Source organism: Euleptes europaea, chromosome 4 (assembly GCF_029931775.1).
Source record: "Euleptes europaea isolate rEulEur1 chromosome 4, rEulEur1.hap1, whole genome shotgun sequence".
NCBI classification, from domain to species: domain Eukaryota; kingdom Metazoa; phylum Chordata; class Lepidosauria; order Squamata; family Sphaerodactylidae; genus Euleptes; species Euleptes europaea.
Window position 1 is genome coordinate 4,606,445 of NC_079315.1, and position 22,865 is coordinate 4,629,309.

Here is a 22,865-nt window from a genome sequence, read left to right on the forward strand (position 1 = left end):
AAGCTCCACCTAAGATAGGATATAGGCAAACACTTTAACTGAGGGACAAGTTGATACACACAGGACAAAAACACATAGTTGCTTTAGCCTCCTTTATTCCCTGTTTCAGCCAGGATTCAGCCAGGATCGAACGCAGTTTGGCGAAAACGCATGCGTTTGATCCTGGCTGAATCCTGGCTGAAATGGAATAAAGGAGGCTAAAGCGACCGTGCGTTTTCGCCCACAGATTGTATAAAGGAAACGTCCCCTTTAACACTTACTGGGCATTACAAATGCAGGTCCTATGTAGTCTGTCTGCTTTTCTTACCGGTAAAACGTTTTAATTGTGTAAAAACTGGTCTTTTGTTTTGAGTTAAAAGTTTTTAGTAACTGCAATTCAAAAAATGCCCCAAAAGATTCAAAAAGTATTTGATTTAGCTTCAATGGCAAAATTAACTTGTTTGATAGAGAAACCACCACTAGATGATTTTTTGGGGGTAAATGGCAACCGTTCTATGACAAATACGCATAAGGATATAATCAAACATCTATATTAACCATGAGATTACTAATCAAATCTAGAAATGTTTTTTTATGGTAGAAAGTTACATGTGTGATTGTGATAAAGCTATAGTGTACTGCTTATTTTAGTTTTTATGAGTGCATAATATGTTAAATGGCAACAAATGTATTGAAAACACTTGGACACAGAAACCAATTTTTTGCTTCCCCATTCCCCTCCCCACTTCCCTTTTTATTCTGTATCCTAAAAACCCAATAATTTTTTTATAAAAACAACAACAACAACAATCTCTCAATGCTCTATTGCGCATACTATTGTGATCTAATAAAATCAAGCTTTTTTAAAATCTGAGCCGCCGCCTTCCTTTCCCCAGCAGGCAATTTGTGGCAGCCGTTTTGTAGCGGTTTCAGAATCCCAAAGGTGCCCGTAGGTTCCAAAAGGTTGGGGACCTCTGAGCTAACAGGTAACACAAGACACGGCCTTCCCCACATACAAACGTCCCCCCATGTACTGACCTCAGCCTCCAGCACCCGAAGGGCTCCACGTTACTCTTTATTCCTGCAACTAAAAAGACAAGAACACAAAAAAAATTCAAGGTACGCAGCTTTCGAAAGCGTTCGTCTCCAGGTTCCTCCCTCATCATCTCGCTCCTTCTATTGTATCTAAGAACACCCCCCCCAGATTAACCTAGTTTCTTTCCCCTTCAAACACCTCCCTTCACAGCTCTTGACTTCCAGCTCCTCACCCCCTCATTACGTTTGCCACGTAAGGACCGATGAATTTACCTGAGGGTAGCCGGTGGTTGCCTACGGGATGCAGGAGATGGCTCCGTCCCCATCCACCATCCAGGGGACACCTTGGGGTGGAAGGATCTGTGTTAAAGGAACGTCAGCCTGTGTAAAAGGTCCGTGGTTGTGTGTGTATGTGGAGAACCACTAACAGGTGTGCTGTTACTGCAACTCTCTTCTCCACCAGTGCTAATGACTTCTGCAAATAAAGAAATTCTCTCTATGTACCCACTCTGAATCAACTAGCAGACAATATTCCAGAACACGCATAGTTAAATTGTGGAACTCCCTGCCCCAGGATGTGGTGATGGCTGCTAACTTGGGTGGCTTTAAGAGGGAAGTGGACATGTTCATTGAGGAGAGGGGTATCCATGGCTACTAGTCAAAAAGGATACTAGTCATGATGCATACCTATTCTCCCCAGTCTCAGAGAAGCAGGCCTATTATATTAGGTGCTTTGGAACACAAGCAGGAGGATGCTGCAGCACTCGTCCAGCTTGGGGGCTTCCTAGAGGCACCTGGTAGGCTGCTGTGTGAACAGACTGCTGGACTTGACGGGCCTGGGTCTGATCCGGCAGGGTCTTTCTTATGTTAAAAATCCAGCATTTTTTAAAAAAGCAACCCAGCCCAGCATAAAATCAGACCATAAAAACAGATCACCGACAGCTTAAAATAACAGTTTCCACACTAAAATTGTGTTAAAAATCAACCCCTTAATTAAAAGCCTGGGGCAGGGGTCGGCAAACTCATTAGTCAAAAGAGCCAAATATCAACAGTACAACGATTGAGATTTCTTTTGAGAGGTGCTGGGCCAAAACCACTACATGGGTCTGCTCTTGAAGACAACTCAGAAATTTCAGCTGGTAAAGAAGAGCCCTGCTATATCAGACTAGTGGTCCACCTGCTCCAGCATCCTGTTTAACACAGTGACCAACCAGTTACCCTGGAGGGCCTTTGAGGTGGCGTATCTCCCTTGCAACCCTATGCAGGTTGCACAGATTTTTTTGTGCCAGGAGGCGGCAGCGCCGCTGCGTTGCCTCCTAAGCCCGGCACAGGCATTCCGCTCAGGAATGCACTGTGAACGTGCATTATTCTGCATGTATGAAAGCACCCTTATAAGGCTTTTCTTCAGTTCCACTTTTAGACGTTTTGGTTGGTTCTACAACCCTAATTCCTATATGGCATTGGTCGCTGAATGTCCAATCCTGTCGATTGTACTGACTCTGCTGTAATGAATCAAGTGTGTCCAAGTGAGAAAACTATGTAAATAAATACATAAAATGGTCAAAGCCTTCCCCTGATGCTGCCTCCCAGCAGTGGTATTTAGAGCAGGGGTGTCAAACATATGGCCCAGGAGCTGGATCCAGCCCCTTAAGAGCTCTTATCCAGCCTGCGAGGAATGGCCCGGCCCGGCCCGACCAAGTGACATTTATGTCATATCCGGCCCTCGTAATAATTGAGTTTGACACCCCTGATTTAGAGGTTTACTGCCTCTGCGAGACCTTCAATCAGCATGGCTAAATAGTAGGGTTGCCAACCTCCAGGTACTAGCTGGAGATCTCCTGCTATTAAAACTGATCTCCAGCCGATAAGAGATCAGTTCCCCTGGGGAAAATGGCCGCTTTGGCAATTGGACTCTATGGCACTGAAGTTCCTCCTCTCCCAAAACCCTGCCCTCCTCAGGCTCTGCCTGGGTGGCGAAGAGGGACCTGGCAACCCTACTAAATAGCCACTGAGAGACCTATCCTCCACAAATCCTCAAATTCCCTTTTAAAGCCAGCAGCCTAGTTTGAAATAAAACCATCCTGCTTCATTTTTGTTTTTATCACTTCCAATGCTGGTAATCTGTCATGTTCAAAAACCTTGAGCCTCGGTTATAGCAGATGCAGACTGACGCAGCTCGCCCGTCAAACACAGGCACAGCTTTTGATACATAAATACGTTAAACAGAAGAAGCAGACACACACAAATATCCACCCTCACTCTTTCGTGAGCCCACAAAACCACCCACCAACCCCATATGCCCACTTCTCTCTCGCCCCCACAGCAGGGCGAGCAGCAGAAGCAAAAAGAGTGGAATCAGATACTGCGCTGCTGTTGTAATAATTCATTATTGCTGCAGCAATAATTCATAGCCGGGTGTCTCATCTGCACAAGAAAATCGAACTGGGAATGACGCCCGTTCACCTTTGTTCTCAAACCCAAGCCTGTGCCCAGCAGAGGTGAAGTAGATGACCGTGACAGACAGGGCTTTTTCAGTGTTGGCACCTTGCCTTTGGAAAGGCCGCCCCCTTCAGATTTACCTGGTGCAAATTCTACAAATATACATTAGCAAAAACTAAGCAAGTTATATAATAGCAAAGTAAGGGTCAAGCGTATCACAGTTATAACATCAAAACATACAAGGGCAAATGTGCTAGCCCAACCTCACGGAGCACTGATTTTCACCTAGCACTTATATACTAAACCATAGAATCATAGAGTTGGAAGGAACCACCAGGGTCATCTAGCCCAACCCCTTGCACAAAGCAGGAAATTCCAAACCTCTCCCCCACACCCCCAGTGACCCCTGACTCCATGCCCAGAAGATGGCCAAGATGCCCTCCCTCTCATGATCTGCCTAAGGTCAGAGAATCAGCCTTGCTGACAGATGGCCATCTAGCCTCTGCTTAAAAACCTCCAGGGAAGGAGAGCTTACCACCTCCCGAGGAAGCCTGTTCCACTGAGGAACTGCTCTGTTAGAAAATTCTTCCTAATGTCTAGACGGAAACTCTTTTGATTTAATTTCAACCCGTTGGTTCTGGTCCGACCTTCTGGGGCAACAGAAAACAACTCGGCACCCTCCTTTCTATGACAGCCCTTCAAGTACTTGAAGATGGTTATCATATCCCCTCTCAGCCTTCTCCTCTTCAGGCTAATGACAGTAGTATTTTTCTTTCCAGTCTCTTCATGGAGCACTAAGAGATGTTTCATGGAGCACCAAGTGCTCCTTGGAACACAGTTTGGGAACCTCTGGTCTAAAGGAAACTCAAAGGGAAGTTAAAACACTCCAAATCTCTTCAGAAGGCCTGGAAGTTATTTTAAATAACATAATTGGTCACTGGAGACTGAGATCAAAATAATTTGCACCATAGTATTCCCTGTTACTACGTATGGATGTGAAAGTTGGACTACTACTATGTGAAACTAATGACTAGTGAGGAATTACACAACTTAAAGGTTGACGATGAAGAAATTGAAATTGTTCAAGGTTTTCTATTCCTTGGCTCCATCATCAACCAAAAGGGAGACGGCAGCCAAGAAATCAGAAGGAGATTGAGACTGGGAAGGGCAGCCATGAAGGAGCTAGAAGAGATTCTGAAGTGTAAAGATGTTCTGCCGGAGACCAAGATCAAGATAATTCATGCAATAGTTACTATGTATGGGTGAAAGTTGGACAATGAAGAAAGCTGACAGGAAGAAAGTTGATTCATCTGAAATGTGATGTTGGGGGAGAATTTTATGGATACCGTGGACCATCAAAAAGATGAATCAGTGGGTTCTAGATCAAATCAAGCCTGAACTGACCCTAGAATCTTAAATGACTAAACTGAGGCTATCGTACTTTGGTCACATTCAGAGAAGACAAGAGTCACTGGAAAAGACAGCCCCCCCACGCCCCCAGCGACCCCTACTCCATGCCCAGAAGATGACCAAGATGCCCTCCCTCTCATCATCTGCTTAAGGTCATAGAATCAGCATTACTGACAGATGGCCATCTAAGCTCTTCTTAAAAACCTCCAGGGAAGGAGAGCTCATCACCTCCTGAGGAAGCCTGTTCCACTGAGGAACCGCTCTGCTAGAAAATAATCCAGCAGCCGTTATGTACCTGGCCGTCTCTCACCAAAGGAGCTTGAGTGGATTTAAAAGCAGTGGGTTTATGGACGAGTATTTTAATGGTCATAAATAATCTGGAATTAGGGGTGAGCGGGCCAAGTTTGCAGATGACACCAAATTACTCGGAATAGTCAAGATTACTGCCAAATTCCAAGCTGGATGAAGACAAACTGAACAATAAAACCAAATGAAGTTCATTGTAATAAAAGAAGCAAAGTCAGCCTAAAATCTGTACCTTTAAATAGTTTCTGAGGATAACTGTGTTGGTCTACAGTATAGCAGCTAGGATGGAGCCCAGTGTAGCACCTCAGAGACCAGCAAGATTTTTTTTTGGGGGGGGGCATAAGCTTTCAAGAGTCAAAGCCCCCTTTGTCAGATACCTTTTAATAGACACTGATGGGGCTTGAACAGAAAGTGACTGATCAGGAAAGAGCAAGAGTCCAGTAGCACCTCAAAGACTAACCAAATTTCTGGCAGGGTATGAGCTCTCATGAGCCACAGGCTCACTTCTTCAGATACATTATAGAATGTGATTCCATCTATCCTGAAGTAGAGACGAGTGAATAGAGACTGATCAGGAAAGGGTTCTTGAGATCCTGGATAGTTCCTCTTCCGGATGGGGAAGAGGAAGGAGATTATTGGGAAACGGAATTAAAAAACGATGAAACGGACAGTCCTTGTACCAGTCGATGGTGCAGCGGTCTTTGGAACATCGTGCTTACTTATGGTCACTCTGACTCAAAAAGGACATCGTACGGTTGAAAAGAGGACAGAAAAATGCAACCCAAAAGAAAACGACACCCCTTCTCTATACGGGGAAAGCCTAAAGAGTCTGGAATGTTCTCGCTTCAAAGAAACGGTAGTAGGGAGCTTTGTAAAATTATGCATGGGGATAGTGGGAAGAGAACGTGCTCTCCCTCTCCGCAGAACGCTAGAACTTGGGGTGGGGGGCATCCAATGGAATTAACATGCCGTAGATTCAGGGCAGACCAAAGGAAGCGCTTCTTCACACAGTGTTTAATTCAAGGAACACACTGTGTCAAGATGGAACAATGACCATCGGTTTAGCTGGCTTTTCAAGAGGTGTAGAAACAGCTGTGAGTCCTGACGACTAAGTGAAACCTCCAAGCAGGGCCAGGTTTTTTTTGGGGGGGGGGCCCTCTGGGCAGACAGCGCCCAGAGGCCCCCCCACCTGTCCACAATCAGGGACCCACATGCATTCCTTTCCACGCCCACACCGGCACGCACCCCACCTGCCCACACGCCCCAACGCCCTGGTCAGTACCCCACCTGCCCACACGCCACACCCTTTCCCCAACAGCACTGGTCAGTACGTGCGGCTTCTGCCATTGCCACCAGGAGCGCTACATTATGTACCCTCACATCCCATAAGAACATAAGAAAAGCCCTGCTGGATCAGACCAAGGTCCATCGAGTCCAGCAGTCTGTTCTCACAGTGGCCAACCAGGTGCCTCTAGGAAGCCCACAAACAAGACGACGGCAGCAGCACCATCCTGCCTGTGTTCCACAGCACCTAACAGAATAGGCCTGCTCCTCTGATCCTGGAGAGAATAGGGATGCATCATGACTAGTATCCATTTTTACTGGTAGCCATGGATAGCCCTCTCCTCCATGGACATATCTGCTCACCTCTCTAAGTCTTCCAAGTTGGTAGCCCTCACCACATTTTGTCCACACCTTCTTCAACGACACGGTGCAGTTCACAGAACGGGTACAGACAGGTGGCAGGGGAGGTGTGTGGGTGGGGGGTCAGGGGCCCCATCAGACGTCCTGGCCCCTGGCAGCTGCCCCACCTCGGGGTACGCCGATAGCAGCCCTGCCTCCATGTTCAGAAGCAGTGCGCCTCCACGCACAAGCTGCAGAGAGAAGGTGGTGGGTTGATTGCCTTCCTTATTCCAAAGTCATCTATTCGGCTGCTATCAGCCACAGGATGATGGAATAGTTGGGCCCTCATCTGATCCACCATGTTGCTTCTTATCTACTCCCCTACATAATAGGGGAGGGGCCATGGTTCAGGGGTAGAGCATCTGCTTGGCATGCAGAAGGTCCCAGGTTCAATCCCCAGCCACTCCAGTTAAAGGGACTAGGCAGGTAGGTGATGTGAAAGACCCCCGGCTGAGACCCTGGAGAACTGCTGCCGGTCTGAGTAGACAATACTGACTTTGATGGACCAAGGGTCTGATTCAGTATAAGGCAGCTTCATGTGTTCATGTGTCCATTCTTTGGGCTGTAGCTCAGTGGTAGAGCATCTGCTTGGCATGCAGAAGGTCCCAGGTTCAATCCCTGGCATCCCCAGTTAAAGGGACTAGGCAAGTGGGTGGTGTGAAAGACCCCTGCCTGAGACCCTGGAGAGCCGCTGCTGGTTTGAGTAGACAATTCTGACTTGGATGGACTGAGGGTCCGATTCAGTATAAGGCAGCTTCATGTGTTCATGTGTATTTATTTACTTATTATAATTATAGTCTGCCTTTCTCACCGAGATTCAAGGTGGATTATGGAGTGTAAATCAATGTAATCAAGACATCCGATGAGCAATGTTCTAGGACTAAGGTTATTTTGGTTATTTTGTACGCCAATCATTGCATTTCTCTACTTCTTTCATCAAGTGGGATGCCTAAACCAGAATAATATGTTCCAAAAACCAGTCTGAAGTAATCCCTTACCATCATCATCAAGTAGAGCGGCACTAATGGCTCCCAAGTTTTGAAAGCAGTGCTTTGGACAACAAAACCTTTGAGCATCAGAATCATAATGGGCCCTTTCTTGTTGAGTTCTGCTCAAATGTTTATGTTTTTGGGAGCTCTCTGCATCCAGTTCGTCCCGGAAACATCTCTTCTTCTCGCTGTAGTGGAATGCCAAGCTCACACTTTGCAATTCCATCCCAATTGGAAGTGATGGCAGAATCCCACCTTGGAAGTCCTAGATGTATCTCAGGGCACTGGGTTACGGTTCCCTATTAGACGCCACCCCGATGGCCTCACCCCAGCCCAGTTTCCCGAACAGATCTTTCGCATTAACATTACACTCCAAGAGAGAAACCACATCATATGCAAACAAAACCCATACATTTTTCTTAGTAGGTAAAGGTAGTCCCCTGTGCAAGCACCGGGTCATTCCATGGGGTGACCATCACATCCTGATGTTTCCTAGGCAGACTATGTTTATAGGGTGGTTTGCCAGTGCCTTCCCCAGTCGTCTTCCCTTGACCCCCAGCAAGCTGGGTAGTCACTTTACCGACCTCGGAAGGATGGAAGGCTGAGTCGACCTTGAGCCGGCTACCTGAAACCAACTTCCATCAGGATCGAACTCAGGTCGTGGGCAGAGCTTTTGACAGCAGTACTGCAGCTTACCACTCTGCGTCATGGGCCTATTATTTTTCTTAGTACTGGGTTATTAATCTGTGGTGGTGGACATATCACTCAGTCGACACGCATGTGGAAAAACGGGGGGTGGTTGTGTCAGTATGTGGGAAAAAGAGGGGGTGTTTTACAACAATCCAGACATTCTTGTGCCCTTTTTAAAAGGCAGCGTCCTTAATCCCCTCTGAGATCTGAGAGACTCATTGCCTATTCTATCCTATCCAGAGTTTCCTGTTTCTTAATCATCTTTATTCTGTGCCAGTTTCCGCCACACTGAGTTTATGATTTACACATTCCTCCTCTTCTTACTGAGCCAAAACTTTATTGAGCATCTTCTTGGCTGTGGAGTATCGAGAGTGGACCCTAACTCTAACCCTAACCCCCCCCCCCCCGCCCCGGTCTCAGGAACGCATAACCCCTGCCCTCCCAGAAGCAAATCCTCCTTGTTCCTTGACTGTGAGGACTTCCCCATGTTCTGCAGCTACAGTTAACCAGAGTTTCTCTTAAACCAGAATTTGAAGCAGCCAATACTAGGACAAAATAAATTCTCGTACCCCGTGCCATATACTGACAATGTTCACGCTTCTTTTCCTAGGCTATAAAACTGAACATACTTTGCTAAGTTGTAATAGGGTTGCCAACTCCAGGATAGGAAATTCCTGGATACTTTGGGGGTGGAGCCTAGGGAGGGTGGAGTTTGGGGAGGAACCTCAGTGGGGTATACTGCCATAAAGTCCACCCTCCGACGCAGCCGTTCATCCAGAGGACCTGATCTTCCTTGCCTGGAGGTCGGTTGTAATTCCGCGAGATCTCCAGGCTCCACCTGGAGACTGGCAACCCAAGGTGGTCACTAATTAAATAACTGAAAACGTTCATCCCTCACACTGATCCACAATTCACTTGAGCAACGTTACTAAGGCTATGGCAGTACGATACCGTACACTTCTTCAGAACAGAGAAACTCCATGCAGAAATATGTACTTAGAATTGCAACTTCTGATTCTATTTTATTGTCATTCCTTTGCATCTGTCTTGGTATGCAAAATGCCACATTTAAATATAAAGCTCTGCCTTGTTATATGGGAGGCTTAATATGCTTACAGAATCAAAATGGACATATATCATTAGTACTCCCGCCATTCGTATTATACCACAAAACCAGATTTTAAAGAACACTGTGCATTAAAAGAGATCCCGGGTTTTAAAAATCCAGTCTCCAGCAATTCTTATTTCGGCAACTGTTGGAAAAAAAAAAGAAACACTGTCTGCTGGGTAAATGAGAGCCACATACCCACTGCAGAAATCTGCCCCAGCTCCAGCACCGGCGCTTGGAAACCACGTGTCTTTCATAAGCAGGTAAATATTCCCTAAGACCTACTGAGTCTTCTAAACAGCTCGATGCGGGAGACCTATCCAACAAGAATTATTGCTCAATAAATAATTATTATGTCAGTATGATACGCTTAAGTGTAAGGATGTGTCACTGGCGACCAAGATTAAGTTAATTCAGGTCATCGTATTCCCCACTACTATGTATGGGTGTGAGAGCTGGACAATGAAGAAAGCTGATAGGAAGAAAGTAGATTCCTTTGAAATGTGGTGTTGGAGAAGAGTGTGACGGATACCCTGGACTGCCCAAAAAAACAAATCAGTGGGTTATAGATCAAATCAAGGCTGAACTGACCCTGGAAGCTAAAATGACTAAACTGAGGCTCCTCATCTTTCGCTCCCCACTTTGCTAAATTCTGCGCCATTGTAATTAAAATACACAAAAATAGGGTGGGAAAAAACAGTTAAACTCTTTTATACTTTTATATTTTTAGACATCTTAAGTTGGCATGCCACTTTTGTGTCATGCACTAATTTTGTACATCTTAATTAATACCAGATTTTTAATCAATTTTTGTAATTTGTAACCGGTTTTACAGTTTTATCAAGTTGGACAATATGATAAACTAACTTCTGGCTGATCAAATAGACCGTATTAATAAACTCGACTTGACTAAACTGAGGCTGTCGTACTTTGGACACATTATGAGAAGACAGGAGTCCCTGGAAAAGACAATCGTGCTTGGAAAAGTTGAAGGCAGCAGGAAAAGAGGAAGACCCAACAAGAGATGGATTGACTGTATAAAGGAAGCCGCAGCCCTCAATTTGCAAGACCTGAGCAAGGCTGTCAAAGATAGGACACTTTGGAGGACTTTCATTCATAGGGTCACCATGAGTCGGAAGCGACTTGACAGCACTTCACACATAACACACGGTACACTTAATAAGAATACAATATAAGGAGTCTCATACGGTTCCCAGCTTCTGATGTTCTCCTGTGGACCCAAGTATGAAAAAATGAGAGAGAAGGACCATCCACATTCTTTCGCAGTTCCAATTTAAGAATTAAGGCTCTCCTCCTTATCGGGGTGGTCTACCTGAGGCGAACTCTTAGCATTTAAAGACTCCTCGGTCACGACGGCATATAAAAAAAAAAAGACGTTTTAACATCTTATTTCACAAAGCAGGGTTTGGTGGGTCAAACCCCTTCCGTGGGCTTCTTACTCACCTGGCGATTTCATGTAATATTGCTCAATATCAGACATGTCCGTATTCAGGGCACGCTCCAGATAGCTGAGGATAACTTTTCTACTGAAGTAGTATCTCATACCCATTAGAAAGATGGGCAAACAGCAGGTCAGCAGCAAGGACTTGGTCACAACAAAGCATATGACTATGGAGATAAGGAAGAAAAATAAACGACACCTGTCAGAAAAGAGAATTGAGTGTTGGTTTCGGAATACAAACCCATAAGTCACAAACATTATACAGTTTTTATGTCAGCAAGAGTCATTTGTACAATAGGTAAATATTAGAATCATAGAGTTGGAAGGGACCACCAGGGTCATCTAGTCCAACCCCCTTCACAAGGCAGGAAATTCACAACTACCTCCACCCCACACCCTACTCCATGCCCAGAAGATGGCCAAGATGCCCTCCCTCTCATCATCTGCCTCTAAGGTCAGCATTGCTGACAGGTGGCCATCTAGCCTATTCTTAAAAACCTCCAGGGAAGGAGAGCCCACCACCACCTCCCGAGGAAGCCTGTTCCACTGAGGAACCACTCTGTTAGAAAATTCTTCCTAATGTCTAGAGATGGAAACTCTTCTGATTTAATTTCAACCTGTTGGTTCTGGTCCGACCTTCTGAGGCAACAGAAAACAACTCGGCACCCTCCTCTCTGTGACAGCCCTACAAGTACTTGAAGATGGTTATTAATTCCTTCTCTGCAACTAGGTATTTAATGTTTTTAAACCTATTTATTTGTTAAAACACTTATATCGTGCCTTTCCTTTTAGTTCATGGTGGCTTATGATAACAGTTAAAAACGTTTTCAGTTCAAAACCAAAAATAAAATAACAAATCCCAACTCACTCCTTCCCCCTTTAAAGGATGGCTGCCATTCAACCCTGTTTTTTTTCCTATCTATCTATCTATCTATCTATCTATCTATCTATCTATCTATCTATCTATCTATCTATCTATCTATCTATCTATCTATCTAATTTATATCCCGCCATGACAGAAAAGGCCCAGGTCAAAGCCAGACAGGCGACCCTGGCTAGCCAACAGCCGGCTGCCATAGTTGGCAAGGAGACAGTCCTTCAAATACACGCTTTATTTGTTTAAGCTCTTTCCTGATGTAATTTTTTAAAAATCAGATTCCCTGCATCATCTCAATACAGACATCGATATTCAGAGCAATTCAAAGTGCTATTTTTATTCAGACGAGAGTCCAGCAGACAGAGTTGAAATAGGCGGTTCGCTTGCCAATAAAAAGGCATAACCAGGTTCAGAAAAGGGACCGGTATTTTATCAGCTGGAGTTATCAAACTTTTACAAGAGAACATGAGATTTTATTTCACGCCCAAGTGAACCCATACTTCCGAAGGGCACTTCCGCACATTCTGAATAATGCACTTTCAATCCACTTTGAAGCTGGATTTTACTGTGGCCATGTACGCATGGGAAGTTTTTTTCCTTGGATTAGCCCCTCTCTAGATGCACATTTCCCTCGTCCAAATTCTCCAAACTCAAAAATAAGCCCCCAGGCAGAGTTTTGAGAATTCAGATGAGAAAAATGTACATCAAGAGAGGAGCAAATCCAAGGCAAAACCTCCCATGCAGAAATGGCCTGTGTGAAAGGGCAAAACCCACTTGCAAATGATTGTTTGCATTGAAACGATCATTTGCAAGTGCATTGAAAGTGGATTGAAAGTGCATTATTCGGCATGTGTGAAAGTGCCCGAAGTTCCTGTCGATATCCTGCAATGCCCACTCCATTTCTCCCAGCGCTTGCGAATGTCATCACCTCCACCTGATTCACCCTCCTTCTATTGCCCCTTTTCCTTGCAAACGTGATGAACACAGTGTGAAAGGGTCGTTTGCCACCTACCCAATGTGAGCGAGCGTGGCACGGTTGTTAGAGTGTTGGATAGAATCGGAGAGACCCAGGTTCGAATCTCCACTCTGCCATGGAAGCTCGCTGGTCGACCTTGGGCCAGTCACACGCTCTCAGCCTCAGCTACCTCACAGGGTTGTTGGGAGGATGAAATGCAGGCGAGGAGGGCTATGTAAGCCACACAGAGTCCCCACCAGGGATAAAGTCAAGGCATAAATGAAGTAGAACAATTTCAAAGATAAACAGAGGACTCTCAGAATATTGCAGAAAAATAACCTTTTGTAACTTAAAAAAGACCCTCCCCTCAAGGGCTTGCCAGGTCCCTCTTCATCAGCGGTGGGAGGTTTTTGGGGCGGAGCCTGAAGGCGGGGCTTGGAGAGGGGAGGGACTTCAATGCCATCGAGTCCAATGGCCAAAGCGGCCCTTTTCTCCAGGGGGATCTGATCTCTGTCGGCTGGAGATCGGTTGTAACAGCAGGCGATTTCCAGCCACCACCTGGAGGTTATAGCTAAAGAAGCTATAGCTAAAGCAGCTCTGTATGCAACAGTATCACATGGTGTGTTACAATATAGCGAAGACAACAGTGAAGTGCAAACAGAAACTTAAATACAAACTAAACACTAATTACAAACTAAACACTAAGAACTTTGGAAAGAAGAGAAGCAGCTCAACGAACGGCGCCTATGAATTCCATCACTACAGGCTGAAGAAGCACAACCTTGCGAAAAAACGTTTAGAAATTCTGGAAGACGTTTCCCATCATTCCCATCATTCATCACATCTATTCTTCCAAGAAATCGGGATTTCCCCCCCTTGTCTTTGAAAAATAAGTGCCAAGATGCAACTTAGTCTTATTGGACACTGTTTAAGATTCTTGCAAGTGTAACCTTTAGAAGTCTTTCTTGACTCAACTGAAGAGTTACTTATATTGTGTATATAATTAGTGTTTAGTTTGTATTTAAGTTTCGGTTTGCACTTCACTGTTGTCTTCACTGTATTGTAATACACAGTTTGATACTTTTGCATATAGAGCTGCGTGCTGGTTCTTCTTTAGCTATATCAACTGTACAGTACAGGTGATTTATTGTGTTTAACCACCTGGAGGTTGGCAACCCCAGTGCAACCGGGCCCCATTGTACGAGAACGCTGGCAGTCGCAAGAATGGAAAATCACTTTTGCTTAGCTACTTGGAGACATGTCGGCAAAGCAGGAAATTAAAACCACTGGACCGCCCTGCTTCGACAGCTGCAGGCATCTCCTTTCCCGCTGCCCTGAGTCCGGAGTCTGAATAATTCAAGCCAAATCACGTCCCCCACTTCACCTCACCTATATTCCTTAAAGATACAGAAGCCACTTGCTTTGAATGTGCAGCTCACATCCAACAAGACAACACATGAAGCTGCCTTCTACTGAATCAGACCCTCCGTCCATCAAAGTCAGTCTTGTCTACTCAGACCAGCAGCGGCTCTCCAGGGTCTCAGGCCTTTCACGTCACCTACCTGCCTGGTCCCTTTAACTGGAGATGCCGGGGATTGAACCCGGGACCTTCCGCATGCCAAGCAGATGCTCTACAGACTGAGCCACGGCCCCTTCCCTAAGACCCTAGTGTTTAATTTACTAATATGCAATACAATGAATATTTAAAATCCATCATACCCAATCTAACAATCAAAATCGCAGCAATTTCAATCAAGATGAGCTCCCAACGTCTTCCGTATTGGTGGTTTTGGAAACTTCAGGTCGGAAGCGAGTGTTGATCAATAACGGATGGTACAGGGAGGTGTCTGATGATAGAACCGTAGCTGCCCTCAACGGCAGGCCTGGCAGAACAACCCTGTTTCACAGGCGCTGCTGAACTGCAATAGGTCTCGCAGGGCCTTGGTCTCAGAGATGCCTATCACAGGTGTTTTAAGAGGCTCCTAGGAGCCCAGCCGATACAATAGGCTCTACCGCTAACTAACAGAGCAGCTAACAAAATTTCTGGCAGGGTATGAGCTTTGGTGTGCCACAGGGCACTTCTTCAGATACGTGAGCTGTGGCTCAGGAAAGCTCAAACCTTCCAGAAATTTTGTTCGTCTTTAAGGTGCTACTGGATTCTTTTGCTCTTTTCCGCTGCTACAGACAGACTAACACGGCTACCCATCGAGAGCAGCTAACGGCCAGGATCTCCCAACCAGAACATGCGACTTCTATTTCCACTGTAAATAATTATGGCCGAGCTACACATTAACACAGGCCACATGAACCCAAACCACTTCCCTCTCCCCCAGGAATGCGCAACTTCTCTCAGAGCTGTTGCTTGGGCGTGGCAAATTGAGACAACCGTTCTGGGCCCCCACACTTTGGGGAGGGGCAACACTAGGCTCCCCAAAGACTCTGCCCATCACCTAGATGGCAGGATCACAGACGGCAACCCCATTACCTGGGTGACGAGGGACAGCTTGGGTGCCAACTAGTACCAACCCTGCCAAACTACAGAAATCTGAAACAAGCATAGAATGTTGCACATGATATAGAAAGCAGGAAAAAATGGTGTTACATCAGTAGGAAATAATGCCGGGTTAACAGGATAATATGTATAGCAAAGAGGTAATACGTCCCCCACACAGGGGTTTAGAGTTCACAGTCCATTTCCCTTTATAAGCACCTTGCTGGACCTTATTATTATAGAATAACCTTATTAAAGGTAAAAATAGACCCCTGTGCAAGCACCGGATCGTTCCTGATCCATGGGGTGACGTCACACCCCGACGTTTACTAGGCAGACTATGTTTACGGGGTGATTTGCCAGCGCCTTCCCCAGTCATCTACACTTTACCCCCAGCAAGCTGGGTACTCCTTTTACCGACCTCGGAAGGATGGAAGGCTGAGTCAACCTTCAGCCGGCTACCTGAAATTACCTTCACAGAAATGCCCTCCTGAACAATTCTGCTTGACAGAATGACAGATGCGCGGGAGCCTTCCTGACCTCCCAAGGCAGGCCATTCTGCATGGTGGAATCCACATGTACGTGCTGTTGTTCATCTTGCCCATTTGTAGGGCGGCACCCATAGAAGGCCCTGTTCACATGAGGTCACGGCAGATCTTTTAAAGGGAGGCGGGCCCACAGATATGGGGGTCTAAGGCCATGAAGTGATAGCCAGAACCTTGAACTGAACCTGGTAACTGAAGGCCAATCAGTGAAGTGACTGCAGAATGGGAAGACACACTCCATGCTCCACCTAGCACCTGATAACCGAGCATTCTGCATCAACTGGAGTCTCCAAACTGACTTCTATTGCAGCATGTCGCTATACAGTCTAATCTTGATGTTACCATGGCATGGATCCAAATGGCCAGATCAGCCGAGTCAAGGCAGGGGACCATCTTCCGGGCAAATTAAAGGTGGAAGTTTTTTTTTTTGCAGCTGCATTAACATTTGGCGCTCGTCTTTATTTAAATTGACGTTTCTCCTGCAGCCATGCTGAGTCCCGCATATAACCCCTAGTCCAGAGGTGTTGAACTCATTCGTTACAAGGGCCGGATATGACATAAATGTCACTTGGTTGGGCTGGGCCGTGCCTCGCCAGCCCAGATCGAGAGTGGGAGGGGGCTGCCTTGGCTGAGGGAGGTGGCTGCCTCGGCTGGCGAGCCTGCAGCGAGCTCGCCAGCCCAGATCGGGACTGCGGGAGTGGCTGCCTCAGCTGGCTTGCGGGCCGGATAAGAGCTCTCAAGGGGCCGGATGCAGCCCGCAGGCCGGATGTTTGACCCCTCTGCCCGAGGCTCTTAACCTAGGCATGAAGGGTCAGCGGGGCCTCACTGAGGGTGGGAAACACAACGTCCTTCTAGAGTTCAGTCTTCCCAGTTAGCATTATCTCTGTCTTGTCAGGATTCAGTGTCAGCTTGTTCTCTCTTAGCCATTTAACCACAGCAATCTGAGAGTGGCTCAAAACTGCTGCATCACCGGGGGATTTGGATAAAGAGCTGTAGAGCCGGGTGTGAATGATTTCTCCTAAGGGTATTACATAGAGATTAAAAAGCGAGGGGAGTGCATCTGCATGATATTATAGTCCCGCTGCATACTGCATTGGTCAGGCCGCACCTGGAGTCCTGTGTGCAGTTCTGGAGGCCCCGCTTCAAAAAGCATGTGGACAGAATGGAACGGGGTGCAGAGGAGAGTGACGAGGATGATCGGGGGCCTGGAGACCGATCCCTGCGAGGAAAGGCTGAGGGAGTTGGGCATGTTTAGTCTGGAGAAGAGGAGGTTGGGGGGGGGACATGATTGATCTCTTTAAGTATTTGAATGGCTGTCGCTTAGAGGAAGGCAGGGAGCTGTTCCTGTTGGCAGCAGAGGATAGGACTTGCAACAATGGGTTTAAATTACAAGCGGAAAGGTACTGACTGGATATTTTGGGGGGGGATTATAGTAAGAGTTGTTCAACAGTGGAATCAGCTACCGAGGGAGATGGTGAGGCTCCCCCTCACTGGCAGTCTTTAAGCAGAGGCTGGACCAACACTTGTCAGGGATGCTCTAGGCCAGGGGTGTCGAACTCATTTGTTACAAGGGAGCGGGAGAGGCTACCTCGGCTGGCGAGGTACCAGCCCAGACTGGGACTGGGAGGGGTGGCTGCCTTGGCTGACCAGAGAAGAGCCCTCAAGGGGCTGGATCCAGCCCCAGGCCGTACGTCTGACACCCCTGCTCTGGGCTGATCCTGCATTGAGCAGGGGGTGCCCTGGGAACACCCCCTGGGACGCCAGCACAGGGACTTGTGTCGGGAGAACGCCAGTGGGGGTGCCGTGCTCCGCCGCAGTCCAGAAGGACTGGCGTGAGTCGCCCACACCGGTGTCCATCAAGTGGCACAGATGCTGGCGTAGAGGTCACGGCACCTCCTAAGGTGATTCAGCCCCCAGCCTCAGGAATGGGCTGTTACTCTTTGAGTTGAAGTGCCCACGGGCTTGAAAAGGCTGGGGATTCCAGTCTACATAGACAACAAAGGACTTCTGGCAGAAGAGACTGGGCAAAATTGTCCGTTGTGCTAAGGAAGTCTCAGTTTGGATATGGCCAGATTTTCACTGTTCGTTATCACTTTCTATCCTATTCTGCCAGTCTAAAATGGATACATGGTGATGCTGGCAGAGAAAAGTATATACGGTATAGACAGATAAAAGTATATACAAAGGCCAAAACACAGTACCAAGAAGCATATCCATCACTCATGTCCTCTAAAACAACATGTTTAGGACTTGAAAATAGAAACAGATGATATGTTGGTTAATGCACTTTAGCAGCAAAATTATTCTGGCCCTAGAGCTGTAGCTATGGGTCGGGGAGAAGAGATTACATAGATCTTCCTTGAATTCTGAGCTTTTGTTTTCTACATCTATATAATTTACCACTTTGACTTGCTAAGCTAAAAAGGAAAAAATAAGCAGGCGGTATTTTACCCAGCCGCTCTTTAAAAAGTAAAGCTATTTCAACCGGTGAGCAACTACCGTTTATTTTTTTAATTGAACTGACAATGTAATAAATGAAGTAACCTTAAACATTATTAGAGAATGCCGAGCATTCAATCGCAGTCTCTCCCCCCAATTAAGGTTGCCCCCCCCAAAGTAACCAGCGGGAGGTTTAGTGCGGAGGGTCGTGCTAATGAGCCCCTGCTGCAATGACACCTCCAGGGCGAACCAGGAAGTGATGTCACTGCATTGGTGCAACGCTCTAGGATTCTAGAGCATTGTGCCGCTGCAACCGCACCATTACTTATGCGTCTGGGCCGGAAGCAACATCACGGCATTGGTGCAGTGCCTGTTTGCACCTGCTGCTCTACCAAGTGGAAACTGATAAGTGGGGCAGCAGGGTGGCAATGTACTAACAGGCTTTAAGGTCATGATATTTTGGGCTTTCGGCCTCTTCAAAAACCAGAAAGCTTATATTCAAGCACTACTCGAAACACCTAGCTCCTATGACTACCATGACCAAACAGCCACACTCTCGTGACAGAGCTATGCACAACAAAAGCACACATGGAAAATCTCTAGCATCTAATAGTTCTGTATGGGAAGAAATAGTGCAAATAGCATTTCTTGGAATGTACAATAGTATCTGTGCCCAGATCAGCTCAATCTCCTCAGATTAGTACTTGGCTGGGAGACCATCAAAGAAGTCCAGGATTGCGGGCAATGGGAGCCCACCCCTGTCAGTCTCTTGCCTTCAAAACCCTGCGGGGTTGCCATAAGATGGCTGTGACTTGACGGCGCTTTCCATCTCCACCGCATGGCATCTGTAGCTACCACACCTGGTGAACATCTGGAAAACTGTGGGGATCCTAGTCTTGTAGAAGTGTGAAATCCCACAAGGGAAAAACTGGGGAAGCAGTTTTTTTCCCTAAGGCTTGAAATAAAAAAACTGAGGAACAGCCACAATGCCAAAATTTGGGGGAGGGGGGCGGAGATCTTATGGCATACTTTCACTCAGAAATTCTGTGATTCATTAACTGCACTAACTCAAGAAACTAATTAGTCAGAGATTCAGTAGAGCCTACATGATGAGAACTTTATTCTAGAAGTTACAGATCAGATACATCAAATGATTCTTGAGGTTGCTCTCCTGAATTTTATTTTCTTGAGTGTGCATTATTAGTTTATTAAAAAATATCTTCATTAACAATGGATTCTACACTTAAAACGTCAGTGGTCTGAATAATCCAAGGGGAAAAAAGTATTGCAACAATTTGTAAAAATAAATGCAATAGAGAAGCACTTATTAAATACCACATATTATTTTGAGAAATAAATTAAAATTTGGTATTCCTTATATGCCATCTTTTAATTTTAAAAATTACCATTATAACTATTTTTCCCAGAGTTGGAGAGGGGAAAGAGTAGGGCAGATGTAATTGAACAATGTAATTATGGAAGGAGAAAGCCTAAGCAGTGAACAACTGATAACATCTAGTAAGCTGCTGTTTTGCCAAAGGTTCATCTGATAACTGCTCCCTCCTTCCCATCGGCACAGGGTCAGTGAAGGGTGAATAAGCCCTTCATGCCTCTCTAACCTTCTCTGCTTGTAGGGGCAGCTTTTGGAAGCAGTCTTTGGCATTCAAAACAAAGAGCTCAGATGCTTCGCACAAGAGTAAAGTAATATGCAGCAGAGCTCTGCAAAGGATTTTTTTTAAGGAATTTTAAAGTTCATTTACACCGCTGTAGATCCCTTAGATCCAACATTCAAAGGTCATACTTAGTGAGGGTAACACTGCCGAATAGCCACTGTCTCCTCGGCAAACCAATGAATAATGAACCAACTATCAATTGCCATCCACATCACAATACAGAAAGAAGTTCACGCTGCCCCCCCCCCCCCGCCCAAGGTCTCGGCGCTTCACTGGGCCATTACATACAATGCTTCTGTAACTGTGCCCAAACCGAAGTAACCAACAAAAAGGACAGTTTGCAATATAATCTCAACCATGCTGAAAGGGATGCCCTAAACAACCTCAAAAACAATCCAGACATCACAATCAAGGAAGCTGATAAAGAAGATGCCGGAGTGGACAGGGAGAGGTTTTTCTCCCTCTCCCATAATGCTAGAACACAGGGTCATCTGCTGAAGCTGGAGGGTGAGAGATTCAAAACAGATAAAAGGAAGTATTTTTTTCACACAACACATAGTTAAATTGTGGAACTCCCTTCCCCAGGATGTGGTGATGGATGCCAACTCAGAAGGCTTTAAGAGGGGAGTGGACATGTTCATGGAGGAAACGGGAATTCATGGCTACTAGTTAAAATGGATACTAGTCATGATGCATACCTGTTCTCTCCAGGATCAGAGGAGCAGGCCTGTTATATTAGGTGCTGTGGAACACAGGCAGAATAAATGCTGCCGAGGTCATCTTGTTTTGGGGCTTCCTAGAGGCACCTGGTTGGGCCACTGTGTGAGCAGACTGCTGGACTTGATGGGCCTGGGTCTGATCCAGCAGGGCTTTTCTTATTTTCTTATGACAAACTGGACTATATACAGAAGGCACAAGAGACAACTCTCCAATACCACATTTTACAAACCCCTCTCCTCAGACCTCACAAAGAATGACCAGCAAGATCTGAACGCGATTTTGAAGAAACTACCCACTTATATAGAAGAACAAATTGATTATCAACACACCACAGGAACCTCAGCCAGACTTTCTACCTGTTACCCAAGATTCACAGATCTGGTAACCCAAGATACCGCCATCTCAGGTATTGGCACCGTTACTGAGCAGGCATCTGTCTATATGGACTCCATCCTCAGACCAGATGCTGTTAGCATCCCCCTCCAATTATTTAACTGACTTCCTGAGGAAACTACAATCCATTAACAGTCTCTATATACCCACAGCGGAGGCAGACAATGGCAAACCGCTTCCAAGCGTCTCTTGCCTTCAGAACCCGATAGGGTCACTGTAAGTCAGTTGTGACTTGACGGCACAAACCTTGATGTTACCACGGCATGAATTCAGGTGACCAGATCGGCCATGTCAAGGTAGGGGGTCCATCTTCCAGGCTAGACAAAGATGTAAGAAAGGGTTTGTATGTTTACATGTGCATTAACTTGCTTCTCTGGTGGTAATGCTGGATCTAGTATAACCCCTAGGCTGTTGACCAACTCAGCAAGGATCAATTGAAATACCCACTAAAAGCAGGAAACACAAAGTCCTTCAAGCCTTCAAGTTTTCCTGAATCAGCACCGCCTCTGTCTTGTCAGGATTGTTTCCTCTTAGCCACTGAACCATAGCAGACAGGCAGCGGTCCAAGACTTCTACCCCATCCCCAGGCGATTCAGATGGAGAGATACAGAGCTGGGTGTCATCAACACATGGCTGACGCCCAGTTCCAACACTATTAAAATGGCCTTAAGGTAGTCCCCTGTGCAAGCACCGGGTCATTACTGACCCTGGGGTGACGTCACATCCCGACGTTTCCTAGGCAGACTATGTTTACGGGGTGGTTTGCCATTCCCTTCCCCAGCCGTCTATACTTGACCCCCATCAAGCCGGGCGCTCATTTTACCGACCTCAGAAGGATGGAAGGCTGAGTCAAATTTGAACTGGCTACCTGAAACCGACGTCTATCGGGATCGAACTCAGGTCATGAGCAGAGCTTTTGACTGCAGGACTGCAGCTAACTGCTCTGCGCCACGGGGCTCTTCATAAAATGGTTTTACATAGGTTGAATAGCAAAGGAAACTGGTCTGTGGAACCCCGCAGGACAAGCCCCACAATGACGACAACCAACTTCAATATTCTCCTCCCGCCTGATCCTTACTTCCCCCAGGTATTCTGATTCTCAGCTGAACTAAGGCCTTCTATGCACGAGTTGTTTCCGTGACGATCACACACACACACATACCCCGACTACTTCGGGGCGTTGGTTTAATTATGCACGTCTTGTCCGACCTTTCGAAGTCACTTCACTCTCTCCCTGCGTTTCCCCCACGTTTTCTGGGTGCTGTTTCTGGTGGCATCTAGAAAATGCGGGGGGAGAGTGAGCATTTCCCCTTTCATCAAAATTGTCCAGAATCCCTGCATGGATTATCCAGGCACAGAGAAACTAAAACTGAAAATGTGAAGAAATCACCTCTTCGCATTCCCCCGTCCCCATGAGTGAACTGTTGCGTGATGAAGCCAAGAGCAGCCAATGGGGGAGTGGGAAGAAACATTCCCGCTAGCTTCCGGATGGGTGTAGATGCACTAACCCCTGTTCAGTCCTTGTTTGCAATAGTCTCCATGGACTGGGTAGGTGGGGGAGGGACCATGGCTCAATGGTAGAGCATCTACTTGGCCCACGGAATATCCCAGGTTCCATCCCTGGCATCTCCAGTTAGAAGGACCAGGCAAAAGGTGATGTGAAAGACCTCA

At 46.4% G+C, this 22,865-nt stretch overlaps 1 protein-coding gene across 1 annotated transcript in view; it reads right to left on the reverse strand.

The window, feature by feature from the left end:
- The window catches only part of NAT8L (N-acetyltransferase 8 like), a 40,871-nt gene that overhangs the window by 10,423 nt on the left and 7,583 nt on the right, over positions 1 to 22,865 (reverse strand). The window contains exon 2 of the mRNA XM_056848833.1: positions 11,104 to 11,268. Within this exon, the coding sequence (XP_056704811.1) occupies positions 11,104 to 11,268 (165 nt within the window). The remainder of the gene's footprint in view (positions 1 to 11,103; positions 11,269 to 22,865) is intronic.